At 37.3% G+C, this 23,619-nt stretch overlaps 1 protein-coding gene across 6 annotated transcripts in view; it reads right to left on the bottom strand.

The window, feature by feature from the left end:
• Window positions 1-12,286, bottom strand: part of NMD3 (NMD3 ribosome export adaptor) — a 191,253-nt gene extending 178,967 nt beyond the window's left edge. For 5 of the 6 annotated variants that reach the window (XM_032484984.1, XM_032484994.1, XM_032484999.1 and 2 more), the window contains exons 1-7: window positions 12,139-12,285; window positions 11,534-11,589; window positions 10,517-10,651; window positions 8,257-8,353; window positions 4,432-4,512; window positions 3,523-3,651; window positions 3,155-3,245 (exon numbers count right to left, since the gene is read on the bottom strand). In XM_032484984.1, the coding sequence (XP_032340875.1) occupies window positions 3,155-3,245; window positions 3,523-3,651; window positions 4,432-4,512; window positions 8,257-8,353; window positions 10,517-10,651; window positions 11,534-11,577 (577 nt within the window). In that variant the 5' untranslated portion in view covers window positions 11,578-11,589; window positions 12,139-12,285. Of the gene's footprint in view, window positions 1-3,154; window positions 3,246-3,522; window positions 3,652-4,431; window positions 4,513-8,256; window positions 8,354-10,516; window positions 10,652-11,533; window positions 11,590-12,138 lie in introns of all 6 variants that reach the window. The other variant, XM_032484974.1, reaches the window with a different exon arrangement.
• Between the last annotated feature and the right edge of the window lie 11,333 nt (window positions 12,287-23,619).

The raw sequence follows: 23,619 nt of genomic DNA on the forward strand, positions 1-23,619 counted from the left end.
CACTCCTAGCCAAAGAGAAAAAAAAAAGAGGAAAAATACTGCAAAAGAAGAAATAATATTATTGTGTACATATAATAATTTACCTAGTAAATCAAGAGTATCATGTATAATGTAATGATACATGAGTATAATGTATAAACTATTACTGATATTAAGAAATTTCAGAAAGATCAATATATAAAATCAAGAGCTTTCCATAATATTAGCAATAATCACTTAGAAAAATGTAATGAAAAAAGTTGCTATCCATAATAACAAAAAGTATAGAATAGTCCAAAAAAAACAAGAAACATTCAAAATCTTGAGGAAAACTGTATGTCACTAAGTATAGAAAAGAACTAAATACACGTGATTACACACCAAGCACGGTTCTAAGGGCTTTACACAAAATTATTTAACCCTCACTATAATTCTATGAGGTAGGTGTTATCATCCTCTCTAGTTTACTGATGGAGAAACTGAGGCTGAAAGAAGTTAAAAAACTTGCCTTAGGTCACAAAGCAAAAAACTGGTGGGACAGAGATTCAAACTCAAAAAATCTCGTTCAAGAATCCGTGCTCTTACTATCAATCAAATTTTGCAAAAGAAAGGGGCACATATTATAAACTATAATTTACATACTGTGATAGAAGCAGTGAGATACAATAAATTAGAACTGAGCCATGTGCATAAAGGAATTTAGTATATACAGAAAAGGAGATACTTCAGATTAGTGAGGAGAAGACAGACTAGTTGGTAGGTAGATACTGCAACAATGCAAGGTAACCTTCTGGGAAAAAGTCTTAAAAGGTAAGATTAAAGATCCAAAAGTAAAACAAAAATTTACTTTTTAAAAAATAATCTTGGGAGTATAAAAAACTTTCCTATGTAAGACAAAATTATAAGCCATAAATGTATCATTAAAAAATGAAAAATTTAAATGATAAAAGACATGAGACATTGTAAGACAAGTATCTGCTCTCTCAGGTTCACACTCAGGAGCATGAGCTACATGCTCCTCTTTATACAGACATACACATACATAATGAGATTAATATCCTGAATAACAGACACAAAATAAATAAGGAAAAAATAGATACATGAAGAACAGAAAATTCACATTAGATAAACAAATGGCTAAAACACATGAAAATGTTAACCTTTGCTAATAATAAAGGAAATGCAAATAAAAACAAGATTCCTTTATTTTCTTCATTAGCACGGGAAAATTAGTAAGTCCAATAAATCATATGCAGCACTGGAAAGTGTCCGGAAAAATGGAAACTCTCACAAGAGATGACACTGTAAACTGGCACTATTTTGGAAGACATTCTAGCAGCACATATAAAAATCTAACATTCACATACTCTTGTCTAGTAATTTCAATTCTTGAACTCAGTCCCACAGAAAAAACACTAACTATGCACAAACATAAGGATGTTTCTTACAATACTGTCTGTTGCAGCAAAAACCTAGAATATCTTATAAGCAAATTAATAGGAAACAACTAAATAATTAAAAAATATTGATTAACAAATACACACAGTGGTCAAAAATGATGAAATAGGATTATCTTCAATGATATAGGAAGGTTCCCAAGTATTTTAAGATGGCAAGTCACAGAATATTACAGAAAAGTCTCATACATGAGAAACAAATATTATCAAATTTCATATATAAAGAGCACATACTGTATTATCTTGTTTTAAAGGGCTACATCTGGGAATAACAAGTGGATAGATGGACAGAGTTCCTTTATTTACATATACTTCTATTTTAATTTTCACTATTATTATGATTTTAAAATCAAAGTTACAAACAAGCAAACAAAAGATTCATTTACATCATACCAAGAACAAGTAGGGGGAAAAAAGCAGATTAATTCCTCTGGATGAAAAAAAGTTTTTTGGCTCTGAAAGTGACTGCAAAAGCATGTCCTAAAATGCTTTATCCAAGTCTTTTGCTACAAAAAATTCTGTGTGAGGATATTTCAGCATGGTAATGAATAAAGCTCAGGGGTTTTTTTCTGCTTCCTTTGCTAGAATATTAGTCTCTCCTAATCCCCAAGAGTTAATCAACACATTGTTACTCAGAACAAAGGTAAAAATTTCTGCCTGATGGCTAGCCACAAATAGACAGACACCATGTTAAGCAGGCAGCAAAATATCTTACCCACAATAAGAATTCAGTAAACTCTATCTCACCAATTTAGACTGTTAACTTTCTGTCTACAGGTAATGCACTCAAGTCAGATAGAAAGCTTAAAAGATTTTCTCCAGATGACACACTAATACTCAGTTTTCCCTGTTTAAGGACCCAACACCACATTTCTAAGTACTTTTCTCAAGACACGAGATAATGAGTAACAGATTAGCAAGTAACAGAGGAACTCACACTTTTAAAATAAGTAGTACAAGAATCTGATCATTTCTTCAAGAATAACCATCTCTAAACCTGTACTTTAGAGACTAGGAAAATAATGTACACGTCCAGCAACTAAAAATATTAACTTTTATCAAGAGACTTAAGAGTTTGCTAAAGAATATCTGTATTTTCTATGATTAATTGAAGAAATACTCATCCATCAACTAGTATATATAAGTATCCTACAACAGAAAGTGCTAAGCCATTATGAAATTACACAAAAAGTTTTAAATTCTAGCTTCAAGGAATCTATATTATTTGTATATCACTATTTATTATTACTGAGTTTAGCCTTCTGATTTAAGGTATCCATTACAAATGCCTACAGGTACACGAAAAATAAAAATATTACAACTTACAGATCTCAAAAATAATTTTCTTCCAATCAGAAACTGATCTCTGCATAAAATAAGTTTTCGATGAATTTCTATCATACCACTTTAAATCCTATTAATTTAGTTACTGGTTTACTCATCTGGTAGCTATTTAGTAGAAATTTAAATTAAAATAGAAAAAAATTAAAATTTAGTTCCTCAGTTGCACCAACCACATTTCAAAATATCCAAAAGCCATATATGGCTAGTGGCTCCCATACTGGTTGCAGCTAAAGTACTAAGATTTTTTTCTTCCTAACAGAAAGTTCTTTTTGGACAGTACTATTCCAGATATTATCAGCAAAGATAAAAGACTCCTTGGGATAGTTGAAATAAAACTCTGACATTGTTTCAAATGCTTTTAAATTTTAACTCACCATGAATCTCTTTGATACGAAGTGTATTCTGGTGCATCCCATATTTCAAAATCAACTGTTCCAGGTAGTAGAAAGTTTTTTTGTGCAAAGTCTAAACATAAATGTATTATTAGATTAATAAACAAAATGAAAAAAAAAAGCCATCTATAGATATAGCACATTGATTTTTAAAACAAAAACAATCTTTAAAGATTATCTAAAGTACAGTAGTGATATGTTTCTAAAGGTGAATGCCCCAGGGACCTGGAATATCCCTGGTGCCTGAAGGATTTGGATAGAAGAGAAAGGAGGAAGTTTTACTCTCTATTTGTAACTGACAAAGATAAAATACAACATGAAAGATTCACGCATGATCTTCCTCTTATTACCTTTTGCCTCACTTGAACCACAGCCTTCCAGAAATCCTTAGCTTCTACTCTATGGCAGTCTCCACACATTTGGGGTTGAACAACATAATCCACCACAAACACTTGCTGAAGGATAGCACCATTCATCACCTGATAAAGAAAACATCACACTCCTTCATTCTTTCCTTTCTATTTAATAACAAACACTTTCCTTAAAAGATGATCCTTTAACACTGAACTTAAAGACTTTTTCCATAATAGCTTTGAGGACATCAACAATAAAAGTTATACTTAAAGCCATAAATTATACTATTTCAGGAAAGATACGTAGGTTTAATTCATAGGATTTATTAGATTAACATTTCAAATTTACCTTTAGGTCAAGTGGTTGCAAGAATATTCCTTGAAGAATTTTTATAGCTATATATATGTGTGTTTGCATGTGTGTGTATAAAATTTATCCTTAGAAGACACGAAAACTCTCAAAAAAAGAAAACATTCCTTAATTTAACTGTTCTCAAACACAGTCAATCATCAGAAATCACCAGGAAAGCTTTACAGATTCCTGGATCTTACATCTAGTTGAATCCAGTTTGATTCAGGCACCCTGAGTCATGATAATCAGCCAAGTTTGAGAAGCACTGCCTTAGCTCATGTTTTTACTTCAATCTTATTCCAAATAAAAATAACTTTAAGAAGAGTATCTCAGCCTACTACTCATGAACAATGGTTTCTTTCACTTGTGACATGATAATCTGTGCAGATGATCCAAAAGAAAACAAAAGGCTAAAATTAAGAGTGTATCTGTTAAAAAAAAAAAAAAAAAAAGAGTATATCTGTTTCCTTTTTAGCTATTCAAGCCACAATGTAACTTCCCAACAGGCCCTCATTTACACTTTAACCATGCTGAGAAAATTATGCATAGCTTACCTCTTTCTGAATAGTTAGTTTAACTTTAAGTCTCTTGGAATGGGGTTCAGTCCAAACAAAACTTGCATCTACAAGCCGCACCTTCAATAAAACACAAAAAAACATAAGTTCCCAAATGAGGAGAAAAAAGATGAAAGAATAATTCAGTAATTAACAGATTTCAAAAGATTCTCAAGCAATCTGTCATTAATCTACCCAACATTATCAGTTAAAAAAAAAGATTCAAGATTTATCATCAGAGGTATGGCAACAAAAACAGCAAATAAAAGGAAAATCTCATGATATATTAATGCAACTGGTATAATACAAGCAAAAACTATAATACTTGCATAGAAAACTCCTTTCCCCTAAAAACAATGTACTGTTTTTGGAGTATAAATTACAGTCTTGAATAGAAAACAAAGACCTGATGACATCATCATCTACTAGAAATCTCATGAACAAAAGTTTCTACCTCTATTATTCTCTCTATATGAAGTATGTGAGTTTAAAAAAAAAAAGAATCAACTTTCATTAGAGGGAGTCTCATGCACTGAATACTGAATCCATAACAATAACTCACTGCTAAATCAGAAGAGTCAGCAGAGGCCAAAAACAGTTTGCCGTAAGTGAGGAACAGAATGTAGCTCAATGATTAAAATGGGTGTTTTGAGGAAAGAAGCAGAACAAAACTGGAGGTTGTTTCAGTAATTTGGGCAGGAGTTGTAGATGAGCTGAACTGAGAGGGGCTGCAAGTAACAGAAGCAGAAAGATCCAAGACCTATTTAGGATATAAAATCTAGAGGATTTAATAATAACCAGATGTGGGAAGGAGAAAAAGATTCTAGAATGACACTCAAGTATTCAACTTGGGCATCTAGGTAACACTATTTTTCTGACACAAATAAAAAACAGATTAAATGGGAAGAACATGTCATATTTGATTTCACACATTTAGTTTAAGAGGATTTATCTGAGATATCCAAGTGAGGTTGTTCAGTGGATAGTAAGATATATGTTTGATCTGGAGCTCTATGGAGAAATCTGAGCTACAGATAACAGATTTAGGGGACAACAGCAGGCAGATGATAATTTTCTTAAGACCTGTCTGGTGAGAACCTGTCTGAGTGCAGATCCGGCTCAGCAGAGTAAAACCCTCCTCATACGTCTGGCTCCGCTAAAGCAAAGCCTAGTAATCAACAAGCCACACAGGTACAGAGGGTAACTGACAGCTTTTTATTCCCTCAGCCTCCACCTGCAGGCAGGGGTCAAAAGGAAACTCCATGGGCACTGTCTAAGACTGCCCTTCCCTCAACCTCCAACTTCCATCTGCAGGAATAGAGGGAGGACTCTTGTCATCTACTTCACCATCCCCCAACACAGCCTCACCACACCATCCGTCCTCAGACAACAGGACTTATCCACCTTATTGAGCATTTATCCTTCACTACTGTCTCAGACACTTCAGTCACCCCCTCATCTCTCACTCTGATCTCCATGTGGTTCCACATATTCCCTTTTCTGTCCACCTAACACTGTTCCCCAAATCCTGAAACTCTTTTACTACGGCCTCTGGAGCTCCACACTCACTAACAAATCTCCTAAACCCTCAGTCTCTTTGCTGAACATTCCCTTCACCTTCTAGATCTCCTGATTATATCAATTGCTCTCCCTACAGCTAATAAGAAGTAATGACTGATTTTTTTCCTCACCAAAACTTCACCCAAACTTTTATCATTAAAGGATCCCAGGATTCAGTACTCAAATTCCTCCCCTTCTCTATATAAAAACCCCTAGAAAATCTCTTCCAATTTCATAGCTTTAAATACCATCTATATCCCAAATTCATTATCTCCAGTCTGGGCCACTCCCTTACTTATCCAGCTCCTCACTCAGTATTTCTACTTCCATGTCTAACAGACACCTAAGTACCACTCTGAGATGAGCTTTTCTCTCTCCCACCTGACCTGCTCCTCTTGAAGCCTTTCCTACTTCGCTAACAGCAACTCCCTCTTTCTGGTTGCTCAAGTTAAGAACCATGGAAGTCATCCTTGACTCTTCCAACTCATAAACATACGTCCAGCTTCATCAGTAATTCTAATGACTGTCTATAAAACATCCAGAATCTGTCTGCTTCTCACCACCTCCACTACTGATCCAAATATCATCATTTCTCACAATTATTTCAATCGCTTCCTAAATGTGCCCACCCCCATCACATCTATTCTAAACACAGCCAGGGGGAACCGGATAAACTGTAAATCATTCATTTTACTATTCTGCCTATACCCTCTATACCTATTATACTCAGAGTAAAAACCAGTCTTCAAAGGGTCTACAAGGCCTGACCTACTCTGACTTTCCATCGTTTCTCTGGCCTCATCCCCAATTACTTTTCCTTCCCCACTCCACTCTAACCACATAGGTATGCTCCTGCCTCTGGCCACTATATTTGTTTTCTCCATAATGTTCTCCTCCAGATTGCAGCTCCCTCCCTTACTGCCTTTAATGTTTACTCAAATGTCACCCTATCAATGAGGCCTCCCCTAACCACTGTATTTCAAATTCCAACTTTTCCCTGTACAGTTCTTATCCCCTTCCTGGTTTTTTCCTCCACAGAATTTACACTTTTTAATATACCTACTTATTTTGTTCATTGCCTACTCCACACCCTCCCCTCCAACTAAAATAAAAGTTCCCTAAGACTGAGATTTTTCTCTCTTATTCACTGTACTATTCCTAATCACCAAAAACAGACTGGCACAGAGCTGACATTTAATGAACATCTGCTGAATGCTAGTGAATTATTAATAACATTTAACAATAGCCTGAAGTATGGAAGCAAAATACCAAGTTACATAAAAAACTGAATCCAAAAAACTGAGAAAAATCAGTTAACAGAAAGAAAGTAAAAAACAGTAACAATCCATTATCAAACTTTTAGAAAAATTCAATAGACTGCATCAAAGACATTAAAAACTCTAAACTTAAAATGTTACTACTTAAAAAAAAAAAAAAAGGAAGACAAAAATTGGAAAATAAAGTAAATTGCCAGGAATACAGGAAAAAGACAGAAAGATTAAAAACAATACAAGTGCAAAAAGGCAAAGTTTTAAGCCAGTAGGGCCAACGACTGATACAAATTCCAGGGAGGTAAAAAAAAGGAAAATAAAGGGAGAAACTTCGAAGAACTATTACTATCAGTATTTAAGAGAATCTGAAGGCCTTCAAATCAAGAGTCCATCAAGAGCCCACCAAGTTTAACATAAAGAGAACAGTGGGGGAGGGTAATAGCTCAATGGTAAAGTACATGTTCAGCATGCACGAGGTCCTAGGTTCTATCCCCAGTACCTCTATTAAAGAAAAAAGAAATAAAATTGAAAGTGTTATGTAGAGAGGTTAACTAGACTAACAAACCCTATTTTTGGGGGGAGACATTTGTGCACCAACTTTAAGTAATAGGCATAAATTTTTTTTTTCCAGAGCAGTAATGAAAATTTTTAAAAAACAGAATATCACAGTCCTAATACTATAACCTCTTAAATTACATTGAGCAATGGCTTTATATATTTTCAGACAAAACTACTGCACGTAAGAGGTTCTCATTAAATAATGAATGAAAAAATTTGATTCTAAACTAAATCTTTTAAAGCAAAAAGATTTTCATTTCCGTAAGAAGAGAATATATATAACTTTAAAAATGAAAACAGCATTTGTAGTAGCATGCTTACCAATAGTAGCATTTAAGTTATTTTGGAAAATCTACTCAAACAACGGTTTTCTGAAAATGAGAGATTAAAACACACACAAACCCCAACAAAAACTGATTTTAGCTATTTGACCTACCTTACTCAGAGGGGCTTTGATTTTTTTCAAACACAAAGCAAGAAGTTCCCTGGATTCTAACGCACACTGTATCCAAGTTCCTGGTGGCTGGAAATATCTGAGAGAAAAGATAATATATTGAAACCCAGTATCTCTCAGAAAAAAAAAAATTCCATCTGAATATATAGACATAACAATGATTATAAACCAGATATAATAATATTCAAGGTTGATCTGAAGCATTTAACCCAAATATATTTTAATAGTTCTAGAAAACTTTCAGTTAAACCAATAGCTTTAATTAAAAAGGTAAAATCTGAGTATTTGAGAAAGTCAATTTGAAACAACTCATTAAAAGGTCTTATTACTTCAAGCACCAATAAGAATTTCAGTGAGGATGACAAAATGCCCAACACTTCCTTGAAAATAGCATTAAAATGGTTTATAATGTACATGTAAAATACTTATAAACTGCTTATTTCTCACACACAAAGGAGGTAAATTAGTACCTAATACTATGTGTCAATATAGTTCAAACTATTTATCTACTTCAAGTCCCTTTCCAAATTTTAAATTATAAAACTGAAGTTTTAAAATCTTATATAAACACAACATTGTAAAATGACTATTACTCAATAAAAAAAGTAAAATAAAATAAAATCTTACATAAAACTTGACTAAAATCAAAATTTAAATTCCTAATGCATGTACTGTAAGTTTTTTAGCCCAGCCAGCCCAGGACTTAAATCAGTGTCTAACACACAGTAAGTGCTCAACAAGTTTGTTAAATAATAATACTTCTAATGTGTTTTGATACATTTGTGAATGCTTTTTTTTTCCTTTTGGCCTACCTATTAATTAAATATTCTGATTTTCATTTTTAAAGGTTCACTGAAAAACCTTATACAGATTTCTTTGTTACAAGCATGTATTTGGAGTTAGAAAGGACTTCATATATTATCTAATAAAGCCCCTTCACTCTGATGAAGAAATAAAAGCTTAGAAAAGGTAAGTGGCCAAGAGTCTCAAAGAGCTAGTTTGTGAGAAATTCAAGACGATCTAGGTCTCCAGATTCTTTGTCCAATGTTTTTTTCACTCTATTACACTTGTAAATATTTGTTAAAGATTAAGCCTCACACCTGCCAAACTTGAATAAGCATATATAAGCTTGTATATGATATATAAACTCCCTGAAACAATACACAAGTTTCTTGTGTTTGTACGTATGTACGTTTCATGCATTTTTCTGGGGAGGTGCAGTTTTCAAATTCTTAAAGGGATTCACAAACCTTTCCAAAAAAGTTAAGAACCACTACAGTCCTAACCCATTTGGGAAATCACAGGAATACAATTTTCTGGGAAGTTACACTGGGAAGTTCCGTATTACTCAAAGGCCTAGGGAGGCAGTGACTGCAGTACCAGCAGCAACAGTGGTGACTACAGCGCAGGCTGCAGTGTGTATCCTGTGAGAGTGATGTCTGTGTGATTTTTGACTGGATGAGTTGTCTCTGCTGTGTAATTCTGGGTGGTGTTCCTGGCTATATGGCCCTGACTCTTGTCCTCCACTTTCCTGTGGATTTTGGGTCCTACCAAAAGCATGTCACAAATTCCTTTCTCCTAACTAAGCTTGAGCCAGTTTCTCATGCTGGTAACTAAGAATATCACACAATAAAGCAATTCATTCCATTCTTTAAAAAGGCTTCTGTTAGACTGTCAACTAAAGAAAATGAAGAAGAAATAAAACATTAACTTTCAGAAGAAATCTGCCTTCAAATCCAGTCTTTATTTCAGATCATCCTAGATATGATACACTGACCTTTTTTTCCATTAACTATAGTCATTTTAGTTACATGGGAACATCAATAGATACAATTTTTAAAACACATTGGTAACTTACTTTAAAAATAAGGTGCCTTTTATCATACATGGCTTCTTGTGATTGAAGGGAAAAATAAAAGCATCATGGTAATTAACAGTAATGTCTTTAAAATCTGCTGTCACCTTTAAAAACATCAACTTGTATCAATTAACTGTATACATCAAACCTATTAATCCCTTAACAGAGAAAGAACAGATACAAATACCTTTGTAGCAGGGCAAACTACTAGAGTATGCTACAAAATTGCAAATTCTAAAATCTCTAGCTATGCCAACATAAATAAAATGTAAATCTCAATTACATGCACTTTATTCCATGTATCTTAGTGTAATCTCAGCATATCCTAGTGGTTCTCCTAAATATAAATCTCAACTTTAAACAGGATAAAATAGTACTACATACCTTTGGCATTGTTTGCAGAAAGATATAGACACTTGTTTTGGAATGCCTTGGCTGATATCTACTTTACTTCGCAGACAGGCCACACAAATATTGGCAGGATTTGGACTAATTGGGACACCACAATCGCAGCACAAGCTAAAATAAATAAAGCATACGTTTTTCAAATGAGATTTCATAAGTGTACTAGCTAAATTAAAAAACTATCAAACAAACAAAAGCCTTCAAGTTAGGCTATAATATCTCTGCCTTTTTAAAAAAACTAACTTAGAGCAACCTTCAAAGATACAGTAGATTAAAAAATAACCTTGGAATAGTGAGGCAAAAAACAAGGATGGCCACAATTTCAAAAATCCCCAAAATATAATTGAGTACAAAGGATCTAAAGAGTCTAAATCATTTCTAACAGTAATCATTAGACTGCTTCATAGTCCAAAGGCAATTCTTTTAAGGCCTCAGTGTAGCACAGGGACTGCCAAAATGTAACACATTTACCCAGAGCAGAAAAAATTTTAAAGGATGGAAAGGTAACATGTTTAGTGATTCAGTACAAAAGATGGGAGTTTCATAAACCTAAGTGCACTGGGGACAGAAAATGTTTAAGAATAACTGATGTTACCCAGAAGAAATGTTCTAAGGTCTATGTTGTCCAATATAGCAGCCACCAGGCATATGTACTATCGAGGACTTGATACGTGGGTAGTAGACCAGGGAATTGAATGTTTAATTTTATTTTCATTTTAATTAAATTTAAAAAGCTACATATGGCCAATGGCTATTACAGCAATCTAGAATTATGTATAGTGAAGATTTTAATACTCTTAAAGCAGTATTTACTACAACAAACTTTCCAGGGGAAAATGAATTCGATTTTCTCAGGAAATAAGGCTTTCCATTTTTCCCATTTAAGACAAAAGAATCTGCCCATCAAAAGAAACGATTTTCCCCACAGCAAGTTTCAAAGACTCACGTTAACATTTTTAAATTTAAGGGGAATGGGGTAAAAGGGACGCAACTTACATGTGTCCAGGTGTGCAGGTGACAGATTCTGTCATATACTCCATTTTTCTGTATACCTTGATTTAAAAATGAGAGAGAATACTGAGATTTAAGACATTTGTCTAGTCACCTCTTTATACAAATCTTTCTTCTGCCTCTCTGAATGAGGCAGCCAAGCCCCGTAAAGCAGCAAACAAGAAAAACCAATTCGATGTGGTACCTTGTGACGAACTGACTCCGTTAATAGCAGAACCAAGCGCATTCCGGAGTTTGCAACTACAAGACCTTAGAGCCAATAACCTGACCGCCAACCAGGGCGAACTCCAGGTGGGCCAGACGGGACTGAGGCCGCCCCGCACACCCCCACCCTCACCCCGGCGTCTGGAGTACCTCAAACCCGCACTGCAGGAGCCCACGGGCAGTCTCAACACGCCTGCGGATCACCCACCCCGACCCGGCGCCCCGCACCCCTCACCCCGCCCGTGAGACCTCACGCCGGCTGCTGGCCCGCGGCGCACACGCTGCACGCACGCGGCCCGAAGTCGGCCCGAGACCGAGAGTCCGGCTCCCTCTCTCCTTGGGGACCCCGCGCGACTGCAGCCCGAGTCTTAGACCCCAGAACCTACTTAACGCCTCTGAGCTTGGCGCAGACTTTCTGGAAAACCGCGACAGAACCACCTCCTCTCACCCCGCAAGCAGCCACCACAGCTGACTCCGGTACTGCAAAAACCTCGCGAGAGAAAGGCTCGAAATCCCGCGGGCTGAGAGACGCGACTTAAAGCGGCGGGTGGGGACGGAAGAAGGGGAGGGCATTGTTGAGCGGTGGGGGTGGGACGGGGCTGGGCGAGGGGCGGGGCTGAGCCGCGTGAGGGGCGGGGCGGGGGGGCCTGGGCGGGGGGCCTGGCCGGTGGGAGGGATGCGGAGAGAAGGCCGGGGCTCTCGTACTATGGTTTACATCGTGCCGATTTTCCCTGGCCAGAATTCACTGCAAGCCTGCCTCGCACATGTATATAACACCACTTTTCAGCTGTCCCTATTGGGAGCTTGCTTATTGGTTAAATTATATAAAAGTTATCTGTAAACAATTCCACACTGCACAAAGAAATTAAACTCCATCGAGAGCAGTGCCTTTGTCCCTTTTGCTCACCATCATATGCTTAATGATAACTGCTCAAATGAATATTTTTTGGATAGATGAAAGAAAGAAATGTAAGAAATAATTATTTGTGGAGTCATTTTTTGATCACTCTAATTAGAATGTGCTTTCTCATAGTGCACTTAATATTTTTTTTAAGACTTTACACTTTGATCTTAGAGCAACTCAGACCATGTCTAATCACCCTGATTGGCAGAATTTCAAATATTTGAAGATCATGACCATATTTTTTATGTCTTCTCCAAATTTCAAGAAATAAGCAAGGTCATCTTACAGAAGGTGATCAAAGAAGGCCTCCCATTTCTTGCCTAGGGTACTTAGTCTCCAATTCCTTCTTCTTACTTCAGGATTCCAACCCATCCTTCTAAAATGCAAATGTAATTTTGTCACACTCCCCTGTTTTAATCCTTCAGTGGTCTCTGATCTTCTGGATTATTTCCAATTTCTCTGAATAGAAAGATCTTTCAGGATCTGACCTTGGCATATCCTGTCACACTCCTAAGCACACAGCCACACAAACAACTGTCAGGTCCTGCAGGAACTAATCTGCCTTTGCTTACACCTGGGACACTCCCCCTTAAAGATTAAGCTCAAGCATGCTGTATGAGTTTCCTATTGCTGCTGTAATGAATTATCACAAAATGTGTGCCTTAAAACAATGCAAATTTATCATCTTACAGTTATGAAGGTTGCAAGTCTAAAAACAAATGTTCCTCCTTCAGGTATGATCTGACAGTATTTTTACAGGAGGTGTATGCCTCTATAATAATGCTAGCCACATTAAATTGGATCACAAATTTGCTCTTTGCATTGTCCACAGGTTTAAGCTCCGGGAGAGCCGTCCAGGTCTTGTTCTTCTCAGTATTCCTTTCACCTCGCACAAAACAGACCCTCAATATATGTTGGTAAATTAATTATCGATTTGACACAACCACTCTGAAGAGACAGTGTATATCTCCTCATTTTTTCCATTCACATTATCATTTCTGGTGAGCCAAATACCACTAGGAATACAACTGTAGTTAAACAGATTGTGTTTGTTATTCATTAAGTGAATGCAAACACACCATGAGGAATCATGGAGTATCTCAGTAAGAGGGTGCTAGAAAAAAGCCCATCATAGAATATGGGCTTTGGTTGGGTAACTTGGGGATGGATGGTCTAAGAAGCAGAGGTTTGCTCTAAATTGGATGCCATCAAAAGCAGAGGCAAGTCTATGACTGGATAGCTCCATAAATCTTATGTATAGGAAGAGAGGCAAAAGAATGTAGCAGCAATTAGTAAAGAAGTATCCATCACTCATTTTTGGCTGAGAGGGAGTGTTTGGTATTTTGTGGGTGGCACAGTGACCTTGTATTTATCTACACTTAGAAAAAAAATCATGCAGTGGCTTTGCTTTGGCTCATTTTATCATGGTCTCAGAGAAACCTTGTCTGGGGTTGATATTCTGTTAAATTGTTTATGTCTAACAGGAGAATGATGTGGGCTACCTGTGAGTCTAGGCCAGCTTCTGAATGTCGGGGGCTGCTCTGTTTTTCTTTCTCAGTACACTCTTCCCATACCCTGTTTGATTTGGCACCAAGTGCCTCAATGCCAGGCTTGTTAGGCACTGGATATGTAACAGTGATCAACACAAACATGGTCCCTGCCCTCACAGACCTTATATTTTACAGATGAGGCTGATATTGCAGAAGATTAGATAATCTGCTGGGATTTCTACAGCAAGTAAGTGGCAGAACAAGACCCGAACTACAATTTGTCTAACTCTGTACCTGTGCCCTTAACACCATACCAAGCTGCCTGCTCTTCTGAGGCTCAGGCCAACTATTTTTATTCACAGGTATTTGTTTCTTTTTTAAGAAATTTTATTTTCCATCAACCGTATTTCCATTTTCTGTTTAAGAGTACGTGAAGGATCAGCGTGAGACCACTCAGTGGCTGTTCCTCCCCATCCAGTGGCCTGAGCAGTGGGGGCTGCAGTCAGGTCTCAGGTGGGCAGGTCGTAGCCATCTTCAGCAGGAGCGGCTGGAGGGCACGGAGGCCACGGCACCTCCAGACCCATCTGCAACTTCTAGTTGAGTGGCAGTAAATCTGGGACCTAGAGCAGTGCACTTACCCCGATATTTCTCCTGGGTCACAGCCTCTTCAGCAGCCGCCTGCTCTTCCTTCTCAGTCCCGTCAGGATCTCCGTGGAAGCAGAGATCAGGCCTGACCTCCCGGGGGCGCTCCCGGGGATGCGGCTGTGCGTGCGCAGAACCCCCAGGCCAGCATCATGAGTCCCGACCCGCTGGGTGAGCTCCCTTCTGGCTGCAGGGATGGCGGTGTCCACACAGCGCAGAGTCCATGTTACAGGTCAACATCAGGCGCCTCTGTGAGAGGCTGGGGGCAGCCCTGGGATCTGTAACCACCCGCAGACACGGCTGAAGGCTGCCTGGAGCCGGTCAGTGAAGTTTCCAGAGGTGGAGCTGTACCAACGGGAGCGGCTCTGGTGGCAGCAGCAAACTTCAACACAGCTCACTGGCCAGCGTTCCTGGAGGACAGGACACTGGCATCAGCTGGGTTCTCAGTGTCAACAATGGCACCAGCTGCCAGCAGAAGCCTTTCCCACATTCTCTTCAGATTTATGAGTTAATGCCATCACTTTTCCTTTTGTGGACGTGCTGTTCCCTTTGGAAATGACAGTTGGTGCCACCTAAGCGGGTTCTACTGCAAGGATTTGAGGACATTCTCCTCCTTCATTTGCAGGACATCGCAGGCTCCAGACATTGTGAAAATTCCCCTTCAAGTCACAAGGGGTCCTTAAAAAACTAAAAATAGACTTACCATATGATCCAGCAATTCCACTCCTGGGCATATATCCAGAGAAAACTGTAACTTAAAAAGACATACGCACTCCATTGTTCACAGCAGCACTATTTACAATAGCCAAGGCATGGAAACAACCTAAATGTCCACTGACAGATGAATGGATAAAGAAGATGTATACACACACACATATATACATACACACACAATGGAATACTACTCAGCCATAAAAAATTAATGCCATTTGCAGCAACATGCATGGACCTGAAGATCATCATTCTAAGCGAAGTAAGCCAGAAAGAGAAAGAAAAATACCAGATGATATTGCTTATATGTGGAATCTAAAAAAAGACACAAACTTATTTACAGAACAAAAACAGAACACACTTAAAGTTACCAGGGGGTAAAGGAGGTGGGAAGGGATAAACTGAACGTTCAAAATTTGCAGATCCTAACTACTATATATAAAAAAGATAAGCAACAAATTTCTACTGTATAGCACAGGGAACTATATTCATATCTTGTAGTAATCTATAATGAAAAAGAATATGAAATGGAATATATGTATGTATATGCATGACTGAAACATTATGCTGCACACCAGAAATTGACACAACATTGTAAACTGACTATAAATCAATTAAAAAAAAAAAGGAAAAGAAAAAAAGTTGTGAATACCAGGAGGGAAAGTGGGAGGTGGGGGGATAAATTGAGAGTTCGGCATTTGCAGATACTAACTACTGTATATAAAATAGATAAACAGCAAGTTCCTACTATATAACACAGGGAACTATATGCAATACCTTGTAATAGCCTATAATGAAGAAGAGTATGAAAATATATATATGTGTGTGTGTGTGTGTGTGTGTGTAACTGAATCACTATGCTGTACACCAGAAATTAACACAATGTTGTAAACCGATTAAACTTCAAAAAAATGTTTTAATTTAATTTTTTTAAAGTTACAAGGGGGAGCCCAGAACAACGCCGCCATATGAACCTCAGTCTGGTTAGCGTGGAAAGGCCACAGGCTTTTGACAAATGAAATATGTTTATGGTAGGAAGAACCTATATTTCTCCACCTACTTCTCACCCATCAGTACTAAGATCTCCAGATGTCAGAAGTAAGTGCTTGGTGTCGAATGTCTCTGCCAGAAACCTGGATGAGCTTGTTAGGACTGGTTGGACAGACACATAATATTGGCAAATTATACCAGAGAGAAACTCATTTTGCACTTTGTATTTAATTCTCAAATCTCACTTTGAAAAAAATGGGTTCTCTTGTCCCATAGTCCTTACATTTGGGGTATCTGTCCTTATTCAAATCTTAGCTTTAGTTTGTTTTTACAAACTTAAATTGTGTGTTTGACCTCAGTTTTTAAATGGAATTCCTAAAAGGACTAGATGGCTTTGACCTCCTAGCAAGTTACAGGTTCAGCGAATTCATCATCCACTAACTCGTCAAAAAAAATTTTTTTATAACAGAATGCATAAAATCTCTTTCAAGACCAATTACGGTAAATATAAATATTGATTTTTATCTCTTGTTTTAGATTATAATATACCTTTCTTAGAGACAGGCTGAATAAGTGTTTTAAAAGAAGTAGAGTTTTTTTAATTTTAAGTAACTTCTAGACCTAGCAAGTAGTAAATGCTCACTTAATATAGGTTAATCAATGAAATTCTACACAGAACTTTCCAATGCATAGTGTAACTTTTTTTTTCACACCATCAAATGTGATAGCACTTGTGGGATATCAATATCTCATTGATTGGAGAGAGCTCAGGAAAGGTTTATTAGGGAGGACTCTAAGAATCAACACCTGAAGAAGGGAAGGACAGAACCACAGTTGGATAGAGGGAGAACTAGTGCTCCCTTGCCGTCTGATGGAGGTCTCACCACCCATAATGCTGGAAGCTCTGAAGCTGAGATGACTGTTCAGTTTTCCAGAGGGGGCTGGGCCATTGTTTATTGGTGAGTCATTGGATGTGACTGCTCAAGGGAGGAGGTGTAACCTTGGGTGAGGTTTCTCTCTTTAGCCAAGGCAGTCCCAGAAGTGGGTGGAACTCAGAGCTTTCTGTCAGCAGAAGGAATAGGGGAACAAGTCGTTCAGAGGAATTAATCCTTCACTCCTGCATGGGGATCTGGGAAACACTTCACAGCATGCACCACATAAAAAGTTTGTCTACTAGAACTGATACAAGACCTGGGCTCTAAGAGCCTTGCTTCAAGTCCAAGATTTGCAGTTTATTGACCCCGTGCCCCTAAGGGGTTGTTCACCTCTCTGAGCCTCAGTTTCCTTCTTTCTATAAAACTATGTAATAATCTGTCCCACATAAAGTTGTTGTGAGAATTGATAGAGATAAGGTATGTTGAAATGTTAGTAAGCTGGAAAAAGATGAGCTTAGTAACTGCAAAAAGCTCTTAAGGACGGAGGTATGCTATTCTCCCATGAAGCTCATTACCAGCAACTGAATTAAGTGGCAAGGAATGGTTTGTATTTGGTACACCAATATATAGAATTTGAAACATCACACTTGTGATCTTGCTTCACTATTAACTTACAAGATAAATAAATTATAAACAAAATAAAAGTTGAGTGCTCATTTTGTGAAATTCATTCAGCTATTACATCTATGCATATGTCTACATGTGATTATATTTAGACAAAAAGTTTAAAAAATACAAATGAAATCTCACATAGAATCCCAGTAAATAAAACAGACAAAAAAAATTACAATACTAATACTTGATAAATGTCCCCATTTTTTCAAACTGCAAAATATCAGAGATTAAATTTGTAATGTTCTACTGTAGTTTTTCAAAGATGTAATCACTGACCTCTAGGTTTAGATGCTAGTGACGGCAGAGAACTACTACTATAGTAGTAGATGAGGGAATATTTTATAAAGATAAATTTATTAGGTATGATAAAAGACAAGATGAACAAAGGAAAAACAGAAATGAACAAATTTAGATGCACCATAATAACTTTCAACAATGAAAGTTTACATGCACTGGGTCTCAAAAAACCAAGAATTTGAGGATATGAAACTGACATTTTGCTCTGACCCTTCTTTTCAGTAATTGCTACCATATCAGTGTCTCATTTTTCTTAAAAGCCTCCTCACCTTTTGCTCTTAGAACATCTCAAAGATGCTTTGTGCTCTGTTTTTTTTTTTTTTTTTTTAATTTCACTGTAGCAGGAATGGAAAAGACATCAAAATTGTACTTGTAATGATGAGCCAATCTGGAGGTGATGGGGAGAATTTTCCTGCCAAGACTGTTTAGAATTAAACTTCCTTTGACTATATGGACATTTTATATAATCTGAAGTTTAGTTTCAGGGAAGAGTCCAGGGATGTACAGGTAGTGTAAGTAAGCAAATTTAGATGTCAGAAAAAAGTACTTTCTAAAATGTCTGACTAGGGGTTGCAGGGTATAGCACAGTGGTTGAGCACACACTTGGTGTGCATGAGGTCCTAGGTTCAATTCTCAGTGCCTCCATTAAGGGGGGAAAATGTTAAAAAACAAACGAACAAAAAATTGGATTCTCAAAAATACTTTGAAAAATTGTCTGGCTATGTAATTTCTACAAGGAACGAAAAATTGATGATGTATACAATGTTTCTGAATAGCTTGAAGATTTAGACAACTGGCAAATAGTTGGATACTGATTAGGGAATACTATGAAAACATGTACGTGCAAAATTTGAAAACTTAAGATGAAATAGACCAGTTCCTCAAGAAGCACAAAATACCACAACTCCCCCAAAATGAAGTGGGTAATTTGAATAACTCAATAACTACTAAGGAAATCAAATTTGCAATTTAAAAAACCCCACCTCCCCCCACCAAAGAGTCTGCAGGTCTAGATATTTCAATGGAGAATTCTACCAAATGTTTAAAGAAGAATTAACATCAACTCTATACAATCTTTTCCAAAAAATAGAGAAAGGAACACTTCCTAATTCATTTTTATGAACCTATTTATTACCTGTATACCAAAACTAGACAAAAACAGTACCAAAAGACTGGGGAACAATAGCCTCATAAATATAAACTCAAAAATTTTTAACAAAATGTTAGCAAGTAGAATTCAATATATACTTAGAATTATACACCATTGGACTAAGCGGAGTTTATTCCAGGGATGCAAGCCTGGTGCAATACTAAATAATCAATGTAATCCACCATATTAACAGGCTAAAAAAGAAAAATCACATAACTGTATCAGTTGACACAGAAGTATTAGACAAAATTTAACACTCATTCATAATGAAAATTCTTAGAAAAATAGGAATAGAGGGAAACTTCCTCAACTTGATAAAGAGCATCAACAAAAAAACCTTAGCTAACATGCTCAGTGGTAAAAGATGGAATGCTTTACCCCTAAAACTGCAAACAGGGGAAGATGTTCACTCTCACAACTCTTATTCAACATGGTGCTGGAAGTTTTATCCAGTGCAACATGGCAAGGAAATGAAATAAGCAGATCAGAAAAGGAAGAAAAACCATATGATTCCATTTATATGACATGCTTGACACGACAAAATTAGAGAGCTGGAGAACAGATTAGTCATTGCCAGAAATTAAGAATGAGGCAAAGGGCAGGAGGGAAGTAGGTGTAGCTATAAAAGGACAGCATGAAGGATTCCTGTGGTGATGGAAATGTCCTGTATTTTGACTGTATCCATGTCAATATCCCAGTTGTTATTGTATTGTTTTTTATTTATTGTTTATTTATTGTTTTGTTGTTATTAATACAGTTTTACAAGATGTTACCATTAGAGGGAGAACAGGTTAAAGGATCCAGGAGATCTTTCTGCATTGTTTCTTACAACTGCATATGAATCTATAATTAGCACAAAATTTTTAAAGTTTGATTTCTTTAAAAATAGGGTAAATTTTTCTGTTTAAGGAAAACAACTCCTTGGCTTTATCTTTCATAGAATTTTTTTTTTTCAGAAGGCTTCAACACTTTTTTTTTTCATCATTGGTTGGCTACTAACCCCTCCACATCCCCCTTCTCCCCAGTCTCTTTACCCACTTGGAGTAATCACAAGACACAATTTTGGCCAGCAGGTTACAAGGGGAAGTCTATTGGGCTTTCTTCTAGAAAAACTTCAGCTTTCTTAATAAAAAGGCACAAACTCAGTGGGTATGCCCTTTCACCCTCACTTTTTGCTCCTTTGCCCTTTTGTCTGCTTCCTGTCTGGAACGCAGCTGTGACGCCTGGAGGCACAGCAGCCATCTCTGGAGCATAAGGCAAAGAGCAATAAAGGCAGATGCCCATCAAACCAAGGATGGTGAGGGAGAAGAGAGCTAGAAAGAGCCTGTGTCTTGGCTGTGTTATTATGTGGTGACACCAACCCTGGGCTGTCCACCTATAAAGTTCTTTCTCTTTAAGGAAGAGAAAAAAAAACACCACTTTGTGTAAGCCGCCACTGGCCAGGTTTTCTGTTATTTGTAACCAAACAGATTTCTAAAAGATCCTTCACTCACAGGCGATTCTCAGCAGGGCTGATACACCTTGCCTACCATGAAAGAGTATTATAGGGATGAAAAGAATGATAGCTGCTTAATATTCTCTGTGTGTTTCAGGAACCAGATTGCTGATACTGCCTTTTCCTTTCTTCTTTCTCTACAATATTTTATGTTTCTTACTCTTCTCAGCTCGGCCTGCATTTGTATTATAATCAGACTCTTGCCAGTCACTCTCCTAATTGAATTGGGCTTTTGTTCAAGCTCAGACAGCTCAGAATTTTTTAATGGTCTTCCTAAACCATTTCAGCCCAGGGCAGTCGTTCCCTTCTTCGACCTCACAGCACTTACTGTCTGCACCTCCCAATTGCCAATTCATCATGCACTGCCCCACGACACTTCTCATACAGCTGTCCTTGAAAAATCGATGTTTAGAGCTGAAAGGGACATTAAAGATCATCCTCTCCAGCCACCTTAGTGCATGTGAACTGTGGCTTAACCCTTGGATATTTTTTTTTTTACCTCTCCATGGGTTTATAGCTTATCATCCCAACTAGATCTTAAAGTCTTAAAGAAAAATGAAGAATAAATATTTGTTAATTTGTCTGCTACAAACCAGACACCTTACACTTACCATTTTAATTTAATTTTCACAACAGTCCTATGAAATGGGTATTAATCCCCATTTGCCAGGTGAAGGAACTGAAGCTCAGAAAGGTTGTTACTTAGCAAAGGTAACTGTTAACCAAAGGTAAAGGTAAAGGTACTTTTAACCAAAATTTTAGAAATGGAGACCTGATCGAAATAAAAAGATGTTTATTTAGGGTTTGTTAGGACTGCAGCCCAGGAGACACAGATCCAAAGAAGCACTTGAAAGATATTCTGCCAGACCACAAACTCCAGGAGGCTCGTAAAGGCAAAAACAGCAAAGTTACAGTTAATTACATGAGTTGTTTATCAAGCATTAAATACAAACTACTATATATAAAATAGGTAAACAAGGTTCTACTGTATACCACAAGGAATTATATTCAATATCTTATAATGACCTATAATGAAAAAGAGTACGAAAAAATATATATATATGTATAACTAAATCACTAGGCTGTACACCATAAAATAACACAACATTGTAAATCAACTATGTTTCAATAAAAAATAAAATAAAATAGAAAAAAGAATTATAATTGGAACTGGAAAAAAGTACGGGTGTTTAATAAGTAAGGATTTGTTGGGGTCCAAAAAGTCTGCATAGGTCTAAGGAGAGAACTTGAGCCCATCAGATTGCAGTTGGCAAGTTTTGTTCTGAATACAGCTGGTGGTGTCCTTGGACCTGGCACAGTTTAAAGAATGTACAGGTTCTCAGTGGTGCAGGGACATGTCTGGGACCAGATCCTCAATGGCCACCCAACCCTGCTTTTGTGTGCCTGAACTGTGATTCCTCCACTATAATTTCATCTGGTCACCTGTACAATAACTAGAAAGAGAGGAAGCCCATTCTGACTCAGGTCTTAAGATATTTAAGTATCTTTAAACTCCTTCTAGGCTGCTAAACTGCTTTATTGGATTTTGCCTTTAGGGGCTCTTCAACCTTTAAACTTCAAGAAATCTTGCATTCTCTTTGTAAGCTATCTCTAGTAAGAGATTTAAAATATATCTGTGATACTGTGATTTATAATAAGAGATACAGATTCGGTCTTTGTCTCCTATCCCTGACACAGGGCTCTGAAAACCCTGGTAAATTCCTAAGTGGTAACAGCACTAGGAGCATCTTTTGCTCTATTGAGGAGGCTTCTGGATGGCTCCTGCATGAGGTCTGGTCACCAGAAACATCAAGCCATGGTTAGAACTTTGGAATTTTTAGCCCTACTACCCATCCTCCAGACAGGGGAGAGAGGCTGGAAATGAAGTTAATAATTGATCATTCCTACATGAGGAAGCCTCCATGAAATCCCAATGGTGAGGTGTTGGGAGAGCTTCCAGGTGGGTGAACACCCATGTACCGAGAGGGTGACACACCTCCTTCATGGGGACAGAAGCTCCTGTGCTCAGGACCCTCCTAAGCCTCACCCTATGTATCTCTTCATCTGGCTGTTCATCTATATCCTTCATCAAATGCTTTAATAAACTGGTAAATGTGTTTCCCTGAGTTCTGTGAGCCACTTTAGCAAATTAGTAGAACCCAAGGTGTTGTGAGAACCTCCTACTGGTAGCCAAGTTGGATAGAAGTTGTGGGTAACCTGGGGACCTACCAATGGAGACCAACCGGCATCTGAAGTGAGGTGGAGCAGTCTTGTTGGACTGAGACGTTAGCCTGTGGGATCTGACACTATCTCCAGGTAGACGGTGCCAGAATTGAGTTAAAGCATAAATCCAGCAGGTTTCCTGGTGCATTGCTTGGTGTGGGGAAAAAAAGCCAACACATTTGGTGATCAGAAGTGTGAGAAGTGTTAAGAGTGTGGCAGCAGTGTGAAAATAAAGAAGAAACACAGGAAAACCATAGGTTTTTTCCAACTCAGTATCTAATAGCCAAATAAAATAATGGTTCTTTGTATTTAATGTTAACATTTTTAAGACACAGTCCTGCTAGAACAAAAATATTTTATTGTTTTTAGTGCAAAAATTGTTCAATCTCTGTTGTAATAAAATTTTATAACAAAA

This window comes from Camelus ferus, chromosome 1 (assembly GCF_009834535.1).
Source record: "Camelus ferus isolate YT-003-E chromosome 1, BCGSAC_Cfer_1.0, whole genome shotgun sequence".
Classification (NCBI taxonomy): Eukaryota; Metazoa; Chordata; class Mammalia; order Artiodactyla; family Camelidae; genus Camelus; species Camelus ferus.